This window comes from Crinia signifera, chromosome 8 (assembly GCF_055691185.1).
Source record: "Crinia signifera chromosome 8, ASM5569118v1, whole genome shotgun sequence".
Classification (NCBI taxonomy): domain Eukaryota; kingdom Metazoa; phylum Chordata; class Amphibia; order Anura; family Myobatrachidae; genus Crinia; species Crinia signifera.
In genome coordinates, this window is record NC_139224.1 from 154,748,301 (window position 1) to 154,768,132 (window position 19,832).

The 19,832-nt window shown below is 43.7% G+C and overlaps 1 protein-coding gene across 1 annotated transcript; it reads right to left on the minus strand.

The window, feature by feature from the left end:
- Positions 1-600: 600 nt before the first annotated feature.
- LOC146026637 (acrosin-like) lies at positions 601-8,399 on the minus strand. Its single transcript, XM_083157459.1, has 5 exons — positions 7,956-8,399; positions 7,140-7,257; positions 5,011-5,276; positions 3,151-3,296; positions 601-2,375 (listed from the first exon to the last, which is right to left on the minus strand). The coding sequence occupies exons 1-5, from the start codon at positions 8,026-8,028 to the stop codon at positions 2,208-2,210; spliced, it is 771 nt and encodes a 256-aa protein (XP_083013585.1). The 5' UTR covers positions 8,029-8,399; the 3' UTR covers positions 601-2,207.
- Positions 8,400-19,832: the final 11,433 nt, after the last annotated feature.

Consider the following 19,832-nt stretch of genomic DNA (forward strand, 5'->3'; position numbering starts at 1 on the left):
AAAGCCCATACAATGAATGGGTGGCCTGTGATTGGCTGAGCGCTCTCTCAGCCTGTCAGCAATTGGCTGAGAGAGCGCTCAGCCAATCACAGGCTGCCCATTCATTGTATACAGTAGGCTTTTTTTCTAGCACTGACAGCTCCCGGCTCCCTCTGCCCGGCTCTATGCCGCCTGTGTCCCCCGCAGCGTCTGTGTCCCCCGCAGCGTCTGTGTCCCCGCAGCGTCCCCAGCCCCCCTGCTCCCACCAGCAGCCCCCCCCCCCTGCTCCCCGGGTTTTTTACATGTGATAAATCGAGACGATTTATCACATGTAAAAAATGGCACATCAAGTGCCAATCTAATCAAGCTCCCCCAGGGAGCAGCCGGGAAGCTCAGGGGGAAGTCGGGGGCGACTTGTCTTAAGGACAAGTCGCCCTAGTGTATGGGGGCCTTTACACAACTTCTGACTGACTACACTGTTTATTTAGCTTAAGTGTATTCAGAAACCATAGTTACGGTAATTTATAGCCATACATCACTACTATATGCATTTAAAGCACTGGAATGGCATCGCATCGCACGGCACTAAAACGGGACATGTGATGCGATTTACTTCCGCAAGCGTACCTAGCTAAATTGGGCGCCCAACTAACATATAAGTACCTTTATTTATTTATTAACAGTTTCTTATATAGCGCACACATATTCCGCAGCGCTTTACAGAGAATATTTGAACATTCACATCAGTCCCTGTCCCAGTGGAGCTTACAATCTATATTCCCTAACACAACCTTCTGTCTGTACAGCTAGTCATTGTCAATCTAGACATCAATCTATCGACCAGATATGTGCTAATTGACCTAGGTTCCTTCCATTGCACCTGCTCAATATCTGCTGCTGGGAAGGGGGGGTCTTACAGGTGCTCCAAGCAGCAATGGGCTTCCACAGCACTAGTGGAGAAAACACAGCTTTCCCCCTGCACAGCGCAAAAGCCATCAGCCAAAAGGGGTGGCAGCATGTAGCCTAGGGCGGGTACAGCTGGTCCCACCCCCGGGCTGTTCATTCTATTCTGGAGTAGGCGGAGCAATAGGAAGCTGCATGCTCTGCACATGATACAGTCACGATCCATACGCATACACAGTAATTGTCCAGCCTGAGAATTCACAGCCCAGTGATTGGGTCTGAATGATTCCCAATAGCAGTGGTAAATAATATGATTACTACAGTTGTTGCCACATCATGTGGAGTATTTCAAGGGACAGAGCTACTGTCCAGTGGTAGCAGCTTCTTTTACCAAGTTCGCTGTGTGTGTGGATCTGAGTCTTCAATCAGATGCACTGGACCAAAGAGCAGCTGCCAGGAAGTAGAGACAGGAGCCTTACCATGAGGTGGGAGGATGTGTGCTTAAAAAGTGCAGTACTTGTTCTATTATGTTTATGTGTTTATTTTTTTGTGCCATGTTAACCTTTTCTTAACCACTTATTTATATTATATATATATATTATTTGATAGACCATCTATAGTGTTAAATATTAATACTGTTCTGTATTCCATGCAGAATACAGTGTATAAAGAGGCAAATGTTCAGGGTCATTACTAGGTCCTTCTACCGCTCCCCAGACTCAAGCACTTGCTCCAAACTTGTGAGCTGCATTTGGAACTGTTCAAGGTGGAAATGTTGGGTGAAAACACCGAAGATGGTTATTTAGAGGGAAATCAGTTTATTGTTCTTATAGACGGAAGTTAGAACATGCCACTACTCCAAGATCTTATCGATGTTTCTGCCGAAACAGATTGAACTGGGTTTCTGTTTACTTCATGGCAGTTGTTTCCGTGGGATGAGGCCGATGGTCCACTTGAAATACGTTGACAGGTGAATCGAATCCAGCGATCAGATAATTAGTGCTCTTTAACAAAGGTGTCGGGTATTCTCACTGTAGGTGAGAAACGGACATTCCCCATCTACATTGAGAATACACGATACCTTAATTAAAAAGCACTTAGGGGTAGATGTAAGAAGCAGTGATAATGGAGAAGAAGTGATAAAGTACCAGGCACTTTTATCACTTCTCCCTTATCACTGCTTCATACATCTACCCTTCAGTATCTGATTAGTTCTATACGTCAACATCTTGATGGTGAATGTTTCCACTTGCACGGCTTAGTAAATGAGCCCTTGATGGTGATTAATCTCTGGCATTGGAGGATGTTATGAGTGGCAAACTGATTTAGTTGAGAGCGATTTTGCTGCGGATCCACTCCAGATAATATTGAGTGGATGTGTACACCCCAGGTCTTCTAGCTCTTCCGCAACCTGTTCCCCAGCTCGTTATCCCGAGCACAGAGAAGTACTTGGTGCTGGGATCCCGGCACATTAGGGGTCCACCGCTGTCACCCTAGATGGAATAGGAAATATACCGATCAATAGAAATACCAGCTAACTTGGGGCCTTATTCTGATCTGAGCTCAGTACAAATTTGTTCTTAAAATGGGCAAAACCATGTGCACTGCAGGTGGGGCAGATGTAACACGTATAGAGAGAGTTAGGTTTGTGTGAGTTATTTTGTTTCTGTGCAGGGTAAATACTGGCTGCATTTTTTTTACACTGCAATTTAGATTTCAGTTTCAGCACACCCCACCCAAATTTAATTCTCTTTGCACAGGTTACATCTGCTCCACCTGCAGTGCACATGGTTTTGCCCATTTTAAGAACAAATTTGTACTGAGCTCAGATCAGAATAAGGCCCTTTGTCATTTGTCCTGGATGGAACACTCAGACCTATCAGCAGGAAGCACAGGGCTATCACACAGAGGCAATAGGACTTGTCCTTAACAATGGTAGGGGCTGTCTAATGGATTCTGTATATAATCACAGTGTGTTATTTATTATCATCTACACCGTTTATTTGTGAGCAGCAGATGCCATATGATGGTGCAACTTTTATTGTGAGGGACGCCACATTAGCATATTTTCACTGATCCGATGCATGTGGAAAATTAGGGTTCTAGCGTAATTTTAGCCAAATTGTGCTATACAGAATACTGTTCTTTCTGTACATTCGCTGCCTAGCCTCGCTAGGTACCAACACCCCCCCCCCCCCCCCCCTCAGCCTTCGCAGTCTAAACATATTAAACCTATCTTGCTCCATATTAATTGTATATTTTTGTTACCTGGCAGCTGTCAATTCCTCCGCGCTCATAGCCTCCACAGATGTTGTGAAGCCCCACGGCACCGTTGTACCAGTTGCGGCTGTTGCAGACCTTGTTGGCGATAACCATGACGCGCGCCTCCTGCAGGATGTCTGACGGGTCAGTGTCTACAAGAGAAAATAATCTGCGTTATATCCTGTGACTGTAATCTACAATCTACGTTGTCATTAAAGAACCGCTGCAGCTAAAATAAATGTGATCTAAGAGCTTCTGTAATATTCTGGTTGGTTGCTATGGGCAACATCCTATCTTCAATAGAACTCCCGTCTCAGTAACTGTACCCTGTAGTGTGCAGTGGATAAGTAGTACTGGAGAACATGTGCTGCAATAGAACTCCCGTCTCAGTAACTGTACCCTGTAGTGTGCAGTGGATAAGTAGTACTGGAGAACATGTGCTGCAATAGAACTCCCGTCTCAGTAACTGTACCCTGTAGTGTGCAGTGGATAAGTAGTACTGGAGAACATGTGCTGCAATAGAACTCCCGTCTCAGTAACTGTACCCTGTAGTGTGCAGTGGATAAGTAGTACTGGAGAACATGTGCTGCAATAGAACTCCCGTCTCAGTAACTGTACCCTGTAGTGTGCAGTGGATAAGTAGTACTGGAGAACATGTGCTGCAATAGAACTCCCGTCTCAGTAACTGTACCCTGTAGTGTGCAGTGGATAAGTAGTACTGGAGAACATGTGCTGCAATAGAACTCCCGTCTCAGTAACTGTACCCTGTAGTGTGCAGTGGATAAGTAGTACTGGAGAACATGTGCTGCAATAGAACTCCCGTCTCAGTAACTGTACCCTGTAGTGTGCAGTGGATAAGTAGTACTGGAGAACATGTGCTGCAATAGAACTCCCGTCTCAGTAACTGTACCCTGTAGTGTGCAGTGGATAAGTAGTACTGGAGAACATGTGCTGCAATAGAACTCCCGTCTCAGTAACTGTACCCTGTAGTGTGCAGTGGATAAGTAGTACTGGAGAACATGTGCTGCAATAGAACTCCCGTCTCAGTAACTGTACCCTGTAGTGTGCAGTGGATAAGTAGTACTGGAGAACATGTGCTGCAATAGAACTCCCGTCTCAGTAACTGTACCCTGTAGTGTGCAGTGGATAAGTAGTACTGGAGAACATGTGCTGCAATAGAACTCCCGTCTCAGTAACTGTACCCTGTAGTGTGCAGTGGATAAGTAGTACTGGAGAACATGTGCTGCAATAGAACTCCCGTCTCAGTAACTGTACCCTGTAGTGTGCAGTGGATAAATAGTACTGGAGAACATGTGCTGCAATAGAACTCCCGTCTCAGTAACTGTACCCTGTAGTGTGCAGCGGATAAGTAGCATACCTCCCAACTGTCACGATTCCGTCGGGACAGTCCCGATTTTCGGGTCCTGTCCCGACGTCCCACCCGCGGCAGGCATTGTCCCGCTGCGGGGGGGTGGCAGTTGGGAGACCCCCCAATGTAGTAGAATAGACGCTGTGCGCATGCGCACAGCGTCTATTCTCGTATGAAAATGAGGTCGCGGCTAATTAGCATAAGCCGCGCCCTCATTTGCATACGCCACGCCCCCTTTTCGGACGCTGGCGCGGCTTCGCCGCGCGAGTGTCCCTATTTCTTCACATGAAAAGTTGGGAGGTATGAAGTAGTACTGGAGAACATGTGCTGCAATAGAACTCCCGTCTCAGTAACTGTACCCTGTAGTGTGCAGTGGATAAGTAGTACTGGAGAACATGTGCTGCAATAGAACTCCCGTCTCAGTAACTGTACCCTGTAGTGTGCAGTGGATAAGTAGTACTGGAGAACATGTGCTGCAATAGAACATTCCGGCTTACCTTTCTCCGTTAGGACTCCCCAACCAGCGATGAAACACTCGCTCATAGTTGAGGAGTCTCTGGATTTCATAGGCAGACATGATGGTCTAACAAATCCATTGAATGTTATGGGACTGTTTACTTTCAGCAGGGCGATGTCATTGCTCATGGTGTCTGCGGAGTATTGTTCATGGATGATCTTGGATGTTATCTGCCGAATCTGTACATTTGGGCCCAGGAGGGATAGTTGATGGGCTCCAAACAGCATCCTCATACTGGTGATATCACTGAAATGCCAAGAATAAAGGTATTAGATGCAATAAAGGATCAGACAGCCAGCTACAGAACCAATGAAACTATGACTATACAGCAAACCAATGGCGTAAGTTTATCCCAGTTGCCCGGAGGCACCGAGCCAATGGGACTGCCTTACTGTGGGTGACTGGCAGGTCGGACTTCCAATAGGAAGTCACTGCCGGTCACAGTAAAGCCAGTGCAGTCTCACAGACTGCACCTGGCTTCACTGAGGCGGAGCAGGGTGGCAGATTTTACCTGGGTGAGCTGCAGTCCTACAGCCAAAGGTAGAAACCGCCACTGCACATGTCCATGGTATTTTAAATCTCAGACCCGTGGTTATTAGGGGACCTGCCCCTTTGGGTTGTACAAGTGTTTGCAGCATTCGCAAATATCTGACCCCCACCCCCTTTGATGCCCAGGACTGAATGCAGCAGGCAGCAGAGCCCCACTAAGGGAAAGGAACAGTGTGGATAGCGTTAGGGGTTACCTGGGAACGCAGTTATTACTAAAGTCCAGAAATGCCTCACATAATCCAATCAGATAACATTGCAATAGTTATACGCAGCTCTCACCCCAGGTATATTGTACCTCACTAGTATAGACAGGGCCGGCCTTAGGCATAGGCAAACTAGGCAATTTCCTAGGGCATTTGGAATGCCTAGGGGCATCAGCAGCTTCTACTGATTAAAATGATATGCAGCATGCCTATATTCTGTGTGTGAGTGAGGCTGTATCTGCATATGAAATAGTATAATCATGGACATCACTGTAACATAGCATTCCGTATTCAGGTACAGCCACAGTCGCACACAGAATATAGGCATGCTGCATATTATTTTAATCATCGGAAGCTCCTTGTGTGTCCTGGTCACATAACAATGCAAATAAGACGGATTTTCAGCAAAAAAGGCACCCAACGTTAGCAGAACTGGCCAGGAGCTGCATGGCCTATTGAGGCAAGATGTATGAGGAAACATCTGTATCCAAGCAGAGGCAGAGGTCACATTGTTAGCGGCTGTGCGATAATAATGTGCGACATATGTGTAACAGGCATTATGTGTGTCATGTGTATAAGGGCATTAATAATGTGCAACATATGTGTAAGGGGCATTATGTGTGATATTATGTGTATGAAGGGCATTAATAAAGGTTGGCATAATGTGTAAGGGGCATTATGGTTATAAGGACATTAATAATGTGTGTCATGTGTAAGGGGCATTACTGTGTGGTATTATCAGGGGTGCCAAGAGAAAGGGGTAGGGGGTACAAATTACCCAGGCCAAAGTCTGATGGGAGGGCTCAGTGGGGGCCCCGGGCCCCCTCCCCTTAAGTGACAGCAGCAGCTGAAGCTCTCTTCCTCTGCCCAGCACACACTGCTTTGTGCTGGGTTGCAGTGTGGCCATGGAGGTGGTTAAAAGCAATATTTCTCAGGATTTTTTTCTAAGGGTATAATGTGAATAATGTGAGGAGTAATGTACATAAGGTAAAGTGGTACTACTGTGTGATGTAACGTGAATAAGGGACACCATCACATGATATAATGTGAATAAAGTTGCACTACTGTGTGGCATAATTTGAATTGGGGGTAAAATTGTGTGGCCATGCCCCTTCCCAGCAAGAACACACCCCTGTTTGGGCTGCGCACCAAATGTGTGCACTGTTTCTATTTAAAATATTGTGGGTAGGAGCACCAAAATGATGACTGCTATGATGAGGGTTGATGGTGCTGGGAAAGTGGAGCAGGGTCAGAGGCGGAACTAGTGGCGGTGCTAGGGGGCACCAGCCAAAATCTTGCCTAGGGCGTAATTTAGGCTAGGGTCGGCTCTGAGTATAGAAAATAAGATGTTACTTACTATCCTTTGTTGTTAAAGCAGTGGGCAGCTGTTATAACCCACTGCGTATTTAGGATGGAACCTCCGCAGAAATGTCTGAAATTGCTGAAGGTTTTACGTCTTTGGCGATTTCCACAGGCTACAGGGGAAAAGAATATTGGGTAAGATTTCCAAAAGAAATGCACTTTTCAACATTTTTAGGTCAAATTTACATTTTGCGTATTCAATTCAAGTGATGATTTTTCAACTAGTTATTAAAATCTAGTATGGTCAAAAAACACGTGGATGGATGAATTACTCGCCAATCCAGGTACTTTTGTCGAAGTTGTGGACATTTTCGACTGTTTTTAGTCATGACTAAAATCTGTGCAAAAACAGCCACAATTAAATACTATTGTCCGTATTTTTTTCAGCTAGCTAAAAAGAAAAATAGCCTTAATTGAATACCCCAAGACAGTATAGCACAAGTACATGGTATATAAACTTGCGCATCAGGGTGGCATAAATAAGAGGCTTATTCATTATCGCTTAACCTGAACCCTTTGAATGTGAAATGAATTTGTCAAAATAAGTGTGAAAATTACCAAGTAAACATTTTTATTCATCATAATTACTTTTATTTTTTTCCTTTATATAGGAAATATAATCTTTTTTCACAACATTTTTTATTTGAATTTATATAACAAATGTAATCAACCCTGGCATTTTTAGCAGATATTTTGCACATCTCTCACAGAGATCTTGGCACTCAAATGGGTTAACATATAAATAAATGAATGGCTTCCCTGACAGCACTATAGATAGCATACATTATTTCTCCAGCTTAGACATACTCACCAATTGGTGTAGGTGCACCGGCAAGATTGTTTAAATGTACCAAAAACAGAACAAAGATGAGGTGTCCAATCATTGTGACTGTTCTCTGTCCTAGATCGCTGGTTCGGACTGCAGCAAGTGCATGACATCACATAGAACTGTCACTGAGAGCATTGTGGCATCATACATGGGGCATCTCAGCTCCTGATTGGCTGATGGGCAGCCAATCACACACTTCAGGGGGAGGAGCGAAGAATGTAAACAAACATTCTCTGCTCCTTCCAGTCTGCTTAGTACTCGAATTGCTGGTTTATTATTTAAACTTTCCCGGGGATGCTACATGGAACCAAGAGAACCGATGTTCGCCGGAGGCCTTGGTAAGTATAATTTCCTTCCTGGACAAGTGGACCGACCTGCGGTGGACCATTAGGTGAGTATATTGTATGAGTGATTGTAGTGTGAAATAAAATTATACTTTAATGGTGTCTCTGTGTTTTGTTTTTTAAACTTTTTGCATTGTTGTAGAACTACAAGACCAGTAGGTAGGGTGGACAATTGTAGACACCTGAAGAGGGGTTACCTTATGGATGCGGTGAGGGCCGTACTTCCTCGATCTCACGGGTTCTAGTCTGGAGTCTTCTCGCGAGGCAGGATGGTGACACAGAGTAGACAACAACCGTCTTAGTTTGACCTTTTATTACAATATGGCCACGGCAAAACGTCAACCTTACTTTTGACGAAACGGGGATTTCACAACATCACAATGCGGTAAATACAATATGCCATCCGCGGTGCATAAACAACATTAATACACTCGGTAATGCTTAAACAATAACAATGTATCATCAACCGACTATGGGATCACTCAGCACCTGGCCGATCGCTGTGACTCGGGGAGTCGGCACTAACCTCCGCTAAACTGCGAGCGGGTACACTATTTACGTTTGAATACGGCGGTAGTGCCAAATGCGAGTGAACCTTATACTGTACTGTATATTCACAATTTATGTCAACAAATCACCATCAAATGAATACACGAGCTAACCTGAGTACCCGGGTACACTTTACACCACTAAGACCGGTCAGTCCAGATGAGGGGCCTATGCATAGGACTTAACGGAATGGGTTACTGTTCCTGGGTATCCTATAAGGGGATGCAATTTGGTTCATGAACCACTGGGTGGCAGGATTGTCCTAAGCAAAGTCCACTACCGTAGCAATCCCGGGAGCCGCTATGGGGAATGGGTAAGGGCGGTGAAGGGGAGGTCTTGGGAAAGCCTTGGGGGGTCCTGACTCCGGCTGGGATCAAAGAGTCTTCGCCCGGGCTGTGCACCCTCCAGGGACTGCTATTGCGGGCGCCGAGGCGTTGCCGCAATCAGCTACACAGGGCGACTGGTTGGATCAGGTGCTGGGCCGGCAACTTAACTGGGTGTGCTAGTCGGGGGAACAGCGAGCAATAGTGTACCTGTAGCTGTTGCAGGTGCTGGTTCCAACCAGTCTCGGCCTCCGGTCGTCACGGGTACCCAGGTTCTGCTGTCTGCTGTGCCTTCACTGCTGGGCTCTCACTGCTGCAGGGGACCACTGGTCTGAGGCTGCTCGGCAGGGGTGCTGTGATGGTGCTGCTGGACAGGACCTTCCTCTTTGGTGCTGTTATGCGGGACTATTGAAGTACATTTATTTATATATGCAAAGTCTATCTAATTTATTTATTTCGCACGCAACCAAATAATTAAATGTCCAGATTTATAACCAATGAATATTATTTATGAATGTAAACTGATGAAACTGTATCATGGATTACAAAATATAACAATACAGGTATTTATACATAATAACGATAATCAGACCAGCATCCTTAAATAAAGCTAACCTCAGTGTTACATACTGTGTATGCGAATACAGCGCGGAAGGGGGCGGGGCTATGAAGCATCCATTTTAGAATAACTACCTTTCGGCCATCTTAGCTAGAACACATGTTAGTCTGCCACATGGCATTCCTCCATCTTAGCACACAAAGGAAACCTTAGCAAAAGACTATTAACTTGCACATCCATCACACACATTAAACCTATTGCACACACACTTAATATATATTTTAATCTGTCTATGCACTTCCGCACAGAACACCCAAATAGTACCACACAATCCAAGGACCAATCACATCACAATCACATCACAAGCTATTACCCACACACCATCCGAGCATCATGCTATCAACATTTGTTACATATAAATTGGATTTATCCGATAGTTTATCTAGATATTCTATCTGGATATTACACAAAGCGTTCACACTGCTTCAATAGAAACCACTCAGGGCTAATCCATTCCTGGGGCGCAGACACACACACTTCCATTGCAAAGAATCCAGACAATAGGGACTACCCTCACAGCACATGTTTCTCAAAGTCACATCCGATTATCTAGATAATCTAGCCGGACAACACACTCCAAAAGCTTTCAGCCCCACACCCACACATGGACACACAGTGGACTCCCTGTAGGCCGGAGCCTGCAGCACACGTCCACACATTCTGCCCACACAGTCTCAGCATTCCACCATGCCCAAACCAGTACAATCACTACAGCTTATCCTTACACAAACCAATCTATACAATCTACCAACTGCTGCCTACTACATAGCCACTGTGAACCACAATACAATCCATGAACTACAGGCTAGCTAAATCATTCACACAGATCACCTTCAACTACAGACAGAAGCTTTCTTTGTCCAAACCATCGGTAAACATACGCTGGGCCTATGCACATGTGTTTATCTGAAGACAACTAAAAATGGAAGTTAACTATTCCTATACTCTATAACATAAACCATATTACGTAACCGCAGGGTCCTAGTACACAATTCAGTTAGATGATACATAATACTTATCACATCCAAATCCATATGTTATGGAAGGAGCCTCCCGGTGAAGCCAGACCCATGCTCTCTGTGTCTAGATCGATCAGCAAGTGACTGTTTGTTCCTATCTTGCTTTTTCAAGAGAGCTCTCGGGGGAGGGGAGAATCTATTCACTCAACAGGTTTCACTTGCCTTTGTTTACAGTATCCTATGACTGGCTTAGCTAGTCTCTTTGGAAATGTTAATGACTTCATCTCTAATGCTGGTTTAAGAATATGCTACTACTAACAATATCCACTGTAATATTTCTCTGCAATGTGATATGGAATTCTAATAACTGTCATCTGACAGATATTATAATTTCGCACCTCTAGAGTCCAAACATGACATTTATGTTAATCTAAAAATATGTAAATTAAATATTCGATCTTTTCCTTACTTATGAGATATGAATAATATTTATCTCAGACTATATTAATTTAGTGGGCATGATTATAATTATAATTATGGAAATTAGGTGCTGGGGAAAATTAGACATTGACAGTCGCCCATTTGACAGATTATAATAACTGTCACATTAATAATGCATAATTTTCCGCATTAATTTTCATAATTCACAAAATTTCAATATTTTTCATAAAAATATTTTTCATTGATAAAAAAGATTTTTAAAGGGTGGAACTTATGTGTATGTGTATAAAGAAGGGGATGTATCATTTTTGCGCAATGGCTTAATCCGAGATTAATAATAAATGGGGGAGTGCATTTACTTAACGCCGGCATATCCAGACTATGACCTCACAATAGTTGTAGGGCCACAGCCCAGACACACACGACTGAATGATACATTTGGGGAGTGTATGTGTAGTCTATGTGGGTGTAGTGTTCCTGCATAGGTGTTGTGTAACCTTCCGCAGGGTGTACAGGGTTGTACAACCTTCATATGTCCTACAAAGGATGCTGGGTAAACATGGATGAACAACATAACAAAAAAACAATTTTACAGAGTATTATAAAGATTTCCTGAAAGAGTGGAGAACAGTCATTTCTCCTAGGGCAGTAGGGGATTAAAAACCTGAATAGGGTCTCAGGATAAAAACCTTCTACGCCTTTTGGGTCATTCCTAGTGTCTCTTGACATTAAACTAAGGGCCAAAGAAAAAAAAAAAAGTCTCTAGTGGGTCTTCTGCTCATCACGACGTGGGGTCGTCTAGGGGTCATCATTCTCTTGGTCGGCTTGTGTAGTTCGTCGGCTCTTGGGGCTTTCTAGCTGGGTTCCTGTCTAGTCATCTGTCGGTATCCAAGTCGTCATCTCGAGGACCATCATCTGTCTACTGCTGGGCTCTTCTCCTTCTCCATTGCATCTGTAGGAAAAAGAAGTATCAATATTTTTGCATTTCTACCTATTTTCCCTACCATTCTTGGCTTCTTGTATTCCATCCGATCCACTTGTAGACTTCCGATAGTTCTGTCGTCGACTTGTTTCCCTGCAGAGACATAAACAGAAAGAACTTCCCAAACGTTAAAAATATCCCGCCTCCCACATCAGTGAAGCTTCTACACTCTAGAGTGCTATAGTTTAACCCTTGCCTTACTGTCTTTTGACACTAGGTGGCGCTCTAATTTATTTAAGGGTATTTCTACCCTGTACTACCAAACCTCTTTCAATTTAACCTCTATACCACTCCATATATTACAAATACAGTTGTCTGAGCCAAATAATCTGTGTTCTTCTTCGGAAAAATGTGACTAGAGGAAATCTGAGATATTCAGAATATTCAATCTCTCATTTTCCTCTTCTCCGTCTAATCACTAGGGACTATCAGTTACTTGACATCTGGACCTAACACTATCAATATCTTGAGATTTTTAAATCTCATTTAAAAACACTGTAATATATATCTCGTTGTCTAGGGGATGAAACTTTTTCAATGTTAGGTCCATACGCTCTCCATGCAATTAGGAGCAATAGGGGTTTCCAAATCCAATGCGTCACATTTGACCGGGTCCAATCACAGCTCTTTCCGGCTCACTAAACAACACAAAGAAAAACAAATCGTTAGACACCTTACACGACACATGTCTGATTCGGCGAACCATCAAAACAAACAATGACAATCAAACAAACAAAAGAGAGTACGTATAAACTATCCATTAACTTCCATTTCTCCTTACCTGATTCCTAAGAACCTGGACTGACAATTACACCACATACAAGTCACCACTAGGTGGCTATTAACCTTTTAACCACTTCCCTATGCCTATGTGTTCACATACATATGTGTCATGGGAACTATATGTCATGTAATGAACAAGCATGTTTCAAAAACAAATTTCCTTACACGTCGTTACCCTGGTACCAAGGGCGGATCGTATGCAGTACTCCTTTGAATATAACATGTTATCTTGTTCTCTACCTTTCCTCGTGTTCTATACCTGTATGTCTTACCATCTTCTAAACCTTCATGTGTTTGCTGTAATATTGTGTTCTACGTTTAAATCTTTAATCTACTTGCTAAAAGGGGAGAAAGAAAATTTAGGAGTCTTGCTGGTTACCGTTCTTCTTGTGCGACATCTCTGCTTCTCTATACCTACAGCAGTTATTAACCTGGGGATGTAATTAATTTCAAATACAATTTGGCCTTCTCAATTTATCTTGTTACCTTAATACTTATTACCTGAGTCAGTGTGAAACCAGTATACCTACTTCTCCAGCTGTCAATTTGGCGTCAACTGTACCTTCTCTTACCACTTGGGAAAAACAAACAGCATCCTCTCTGGCTGTTTGACTCCGCCTTACATTTGACTTCTCTCGTCTCGGAGATGACAGCTGTCTTGAATATTGCGTCAACACTTACTAATCCTTAACAAGGAGTTGACACAGGGTATAGGTTAGTCAGTTTCACAATTACATCAGACACTTTAAAATAACTGGTCCCATTATATATGAATGGGGGGTATTGCTATTCTGCATTAACAGTCTAATTGCATCTTTGTCATCACTTTTCCTATTGCCATTTTTCTATACCACAGTTTTAAACAAACACTATGCCTCCTCTTACCTCGCGTTTGATGAGAGCAGACATTATTTTCAATTCTTATTGTGTAATTCATCCGGTTCGAAGCTGCCAGTACCTGGAAATTCTACTATTTATATACTTCATCTTGTGGTGAGTTACTGCATTACTCACCTGTATGTCTACCTGACATTTCCTTTGAACTCAGCGGTAATTCTTGGGTCCGCTCGGTTCTTCCCTAAATATCACAGTATCCCTGTGTAGCCCGTATGGGCACAGCTAGCAGAAACCGGTGGGCCGTTTATCAGTGAGTCACTCCCAATTCACTCCTTCTCCACAAAATGGCACTATTCCGCACCTAAGCGTGAAGCCCACTATGCGAGGTAAAGTACTCAATCACCAAGTCTTTCAACTAGTAGCGAACTATTAGCCAACTTGCAAGGCGCGGCCAGATTTTTCCAGGACACAACAAAACTTATTTTTCCTGTATCCCCAAAAACTGGAGGAGCTCAGCGGAATTCGAAGTTCCGATTTTCGCTCCTATACCCTTCCGGTAGACCAAAATAGGTAGGTCTACGGAAGGGGCAGTAAAAATGGGTACGTCGACTCGTACGTCATCGCGTATCCCCCGTGTGTCCTATTTCAACACACAATCCTTAGCGCTAAGGGCAATCCTTTCACCTTCCAGGAATTTCTACATCTGGGTACCATTCACTTTAACATTACTACCTATATTTCTGTACAGAAAATATTCCTAGGTTGACAGCTCTTTTACTGGATGTCACACGAGTGTTCCCTTGACTATCAATGGGAATTTAATCAATACTATTTGAATTTCTTGAATTTTGAACAATAATAAAAGAAATCCTGTTTGTAACTCAACAGGAGTCTTACTCAATTTCACTTAATTAATTATCACTACCCATCCTTGGGCATTCACCTGTACAGCGTACCTAGGCACTCACATGCGCCCGCACATGTGTCCGTCACGCAAACAGTGTCTTACTGAGCGGCAGAAGTTGACACCCATGTGTCCGAGTCCCGCCTTCTTTTGCATACTTCGCAACATATTTGCCTCCTTATATAGGCACTTCACTTCTACTTAACTTAACTATTCAAGAAATCCCAATAGCACACTCTTTCTATAACATTTTGTGGTTTGCAAGGATATGGCACTATGAATTTAACACCTCTTACAATACTGTAGATATCTCATATTCACATGGGAAAACAAATGCAATTTTACTCTTAACAGGTACAAACTCCACACAGTACAATACCTCTTACCAGTTTTTCCATGCACTTATGCATTTGGGGTAACAGATCATAACAGGAGAAAAAAACTTTTGTTTCTATTGTGAACTATTTAAACTGCAGTCTCTGGTGGGAGAGAAAGCAACTGAATGAACCATTCCTATTCAAATTTTGCCTTTCTAAGTGGAGTTGCTTTGTCTAAGTTTCCAGGTTAAGAATCTATTGTCTCAACACCTTAATTTACATCTAAATACCCTCTGGCTGTCCCTTTTAAAAGTTAAGAATCTTTTTCTTTGCTGTATTATATGCTTAGGAAAAAAATCTGTCTTTTAGCCTGAAATAAAAAAAGAAAAATGTTATATATCATAACTTGATAACAATTACTTTCAGTTTCAAATGTAACACTTTAGAGTAACATTCAAATTTCATACTGCTTGGAATTTGTTGATTTTTAACTATACTTGATTTTTCTCTCAACTGGTATTTTATCTCTCTCTGCTTTTATCTTTCTAAAGTTAAAATACTTATGACTCAATCCTATCAATTATGGGAATGAAAGTTTACCATTCTCATTACCATATGTTGAAAGGTATACTAAAAATAAAATAAATTTATTTAGTAGAAAATAGCATTCTTACCCAGAATTCTTTGCAACATACAATTATACATATGGCTTTCTCAGGTTGAGATGGTCTGCAGTAAAATACCTGCAATTTATGGCTATACATTATTCCCTTATAATCCGCTTCTGCTGCAATTATAAAAAAAAAAATGTGCATTTATTTTAAATTTGCACTGCTTATAAAACAATTCAAATTAAAAACAACAATTCAACCTGAAACAGCCCTTGCCAATCATATCTGACTATTATTTAAAAGATAAACATCAAAAGGAGATACCATCACATGAGAAAAACAAATTATTAAAACATATATATACTTTAGAATTGCATCTTGATATTTAAATATAAATAAATGTTTTTCCTTTTGTCCCAAAGTCCAAAATTAGTATCTTACAGATTATGCATATGCAGGCCTGGACTATCAGCATTAGAAAAGCCCAAAACAAAACCGAAAAATTTAAAATAATTATTTCTATTCTATATGTGATCCCTCCCTTGCTGATCGGCTCAAATCTGCATAATATTGCATATCTTTAAGTATATAATATCCCACGACGAGCACGCATCTATTGAAGTACATTTATTTATATATGCAAAGTCTATCTAATTTATTTATTTCGCACGCAACCAAATAATTAAATGTCCAGATTTATAACCAATGAATATTATTTATGAATGTAAACTGATGAAACTGTATCATGGATTACAAAATATAACAATACAGGTATTTATACATAATAACGATAATCAGACCAGCATCCTTAAATAAAGCTAACCTCAGTGTTACATACTGTGTATGCGAATACAGCGCGGAAGGGGGCGGGGCTATGAAGCATCCATTTTAGAATAACTACCTTTCGGCCATCTTAGCTAGAACACATGTTAGTCTGCCACATGGCATTCCTCCATCTTAGCACACAAAGGAAACCTTAGCAAAAGACTATTAACTTGCACATCCATCACACACATTAAACCTATTGCACACACACTTAATATATATTTTAATCTGTCTATGCACTTCCGCACAGAACACCCAAATAGTACCACACAATCCAAGGACCAATCACATCACAATCACATCACAAGCTATTACCCACACACCATCCGAGCATCATGCTATCAACATTTGTTACATATAAATTGGATTTATCCGATAGTTTATCTAGATATTCTATCTGGATATTACACAAAGCGTTCACACTGCTTCAATAGAAACCACTCAGGGCTAATCCATTCCTGGGGCGCAGACACACACACTTCCATTGCAAAGAATCCAGACAATAGGGACTACCCTCACAGCACATGTTTCTCAAAGTCACATCCGATTATCTAGATAATCTAGCCGGACAACACACTCCAAAAGCTTTCAGCCCCACACCCACACATGGACACACAGTGGACTCCCTGTAGGCCGGAGCCTGCAGCACACGTCCACACATTCTGCCCACACAGTCTCAGCATTCCACCATGCCCAAACCAGTACAATCACTACAGCTTATCCTTACACAAACCAATCTATACAATCTACCAACTGCTGCCTACTACATAGCCACTGTGAACCACAATACAATCCATGAACTACAGGCTAGCTAAATCATTCACACAGATCACCTTCAACTACAGACAGAAGCTTTCTTTGTCCAAACCATCGGTAAACATACGCTGGGCCTATGCACATGTGTTTATCTGAAGACAACTAAAAATGGAAGTTAACTATTCCTATACTCTATAACATAAACCATATTACGTAACCGCAGGGTCCTAGTACACAATTCAGTTAGATGATACATAATACTTATCACATCCAAATCCATATGTTATGGAAGGAGCCTCCCGGTGAAGCCAGACCCATGCTCTCTGTGTCTAGATCGATCAGCAAGTGACTGTTTGTTCCTATCTTGCTTTTTCAAGAGAGCTCTCGGGGGAGGGGAGAATCTATTCACTCAACAGGTTTCACTTGCCTTTGTTTACAGTATCCTATGACTGGCTTAGCTAGTCTCTTTGGAAATGTTAATGACTTCATCTCTAATGCTGGTTTAAGAATATGCTACTACTAACAATATCCACTGTAATATTTCTCTGCAATGTGATATGGAATTCTAATAACTGTCATCTGACAGATATTATAATTTCGCACCTCTAGAGTCCAAACATGACATTTATGTTAATCTAAAAATATGTAAATTAAATATTCGATCTTTTCCTTACTTATGAGATATGAATAATATTTATCTCAGACTATATTAATTTAGTGGGCATGATTATAATTATAATTATGGAAATTAGGTGCTGGGGAAAATTAGACATTGACAGTACCTTCTGTCCCAGGTGCTGCTGTGCGGGACCTTCTGTCCCAGGTGCTGCCTGGCGGGACCTTCTGTCCCAGGTGCTGCTGGGTGGGACCTTTTCTGCAGGGCTGCCACGATGCCCGCATTCTTCCTCCCCTCCTGCCGCACTCTAAGGGTCGGCGGGGGTCACGGGCACACTGTCCCCTTCTCTCTGGCGGGTAGACGCTGCTGCCATGCGTCTCCCCGTCCAGAGGTCGGCGGGGGTCACCGGCGCTCTGCTGTTGCTGCCCGGCGGGTGAACGCTGCTGGAGCGCGTCACCCGTCTCTAGAGGTCGGCGGGGGTCACCGCTGCGGCCGTCCCGCGTGCTCCGGTGCCTGCTTCAGAGGGCTCTAGCGCGCCTCCACTCCCTGCTTCGCCCGGCACACGCTGCTGGCTACTCCTGCTGCACGCTGTCCCCCTCGTCACTCGTCCTCTTCCTCCTTCCTCCTACTCGCCCCCTTCCCCTTCCGGGCCTCCTCCAATAGCCAGGCTCACTGGCCTGTCCATCATTGGCCATCCAGCTCCCTGGGAAATTAACCTATGTAGGGCTAGGGCGCACTGCACGGGGCTACCATTAACCCCTGTTAACCTGGGGCTTACATCCGCCCATACTTTTTCGTGGTCGTGTCCTCACGCCACATTACCGAAGAAACACGTCCGACTCATTCAAAGTTCAGAATAAGTAAGCCTCTTCCAGTCCACTTTTACTCAGTAGGACGAGCAACTTGTCAACAGTTATAACCGTGTCATCATAAATGAACAATCTACATATATATATATAATAACATCAGAGCAGCATGAGATTACTACAGTTTGGAGCTTATTCTCGATACCGGGCTGGTAGCGTACCTATAGTACTTCGGGAGGACCTCCTCACCGGTAACGTTGGCGCTTCTTCTGGCGCTGGGGTCACGTAGTCCTCTACAGGCTCTGTGGTCAGTATAGCCGGGATGGACGGTCTGCTCCACCCTTCGTTCAACAACAGTTCCCGCGGGCCCCTGGGCATGCTCCCGGTGGCGACGGCAGGGCCCCCCGTCTTTTGAGGATATGACTTAGGCTGGTTGCGATGTACCCAGTGCAGTCGAGTCCCGCCCGGTTCTCCGCTTTGGTGGACTTCGATTGCTGCCGTCGGGCTCTTGGTGACCACGTAGGGCTCGGCCTCCCACTCATGGTGAAATCTACGCCGTGGACGTCTGTTAACGACAGGGGTGAGGTGATTCCACTCCTCTTCAGCGGGCGGCTTCTCTCCTCTATTGGCGGGGACAAGGTTCACTCCTGAGAGTAGATGCCGTGAAACTGGGCTGAGGGAAATCTGTGCCTCCATCTGTCCACTTTGGCACCAACGGGCACGCCTGCGGAAAGGACGCCTGTCGGGGCCCGGCCGGTTTCTTCTCGCTGGCACCCCGCCTGGACCAGTCACGTTCACCGCTTTGGCACCCTTTTTCTCCTCCACCACCTCGAACTCCACCGTCTCGCCTTCTCTGAGACTGCACAGAAGTCTCCGCGAGTGGCTCTTCCCTAGGGCTGTCCGATGGACAAAAACGTCATCCCTTGTGTCGTTCCGGTTGATGAAACCATATCCCCTTCGGATGTTAAACCACTTGACCGTCCCTTGGGCACGCGGGGCCAGCACTCTCTTCTCCACTTGGCTCCCCTGGACGCAGATTAGGTGCTGTTGGATGATCTCCCCAGCCTGGTCTTGGTTCACTTGCTCTTGCTTTAATGCCGCGATCAGCTCTTCAGGGCAATTTCTTAGTATGTTCATCCCTAGGATGATGGGGGCAACCCTTCCTTCCCCACAGGTGATCACTAAAT

What these genes read in the sequence shown, in the direction of transcription:
- LOC146026637 (XM_083157459.1), bottom strand. Translation starts at nt 8,028, where the DNA reads ATGATTGGACACCTCATCTTTGTTCTGTTTTTGGTACATTTAAACAAT. An exon ending in CGGTGCACCTACACCAATTG is followed by an intron (nt 7,258 to 7,955) that starts GTGAGTATGTCT and finishes TTTCCCCTGTAG; the next exon opens with CCTGTGGAAATCGCCAAAGA. An exon ending in GGGAGTCCTAACGGAGAAAG is followed by an intron (nt 3,297 to 5,010) that starts GTAAGCCGGAAT and finishes TTTCTCTTGTAG; the next exon opens with ACACTGACCCGTCAGACATC.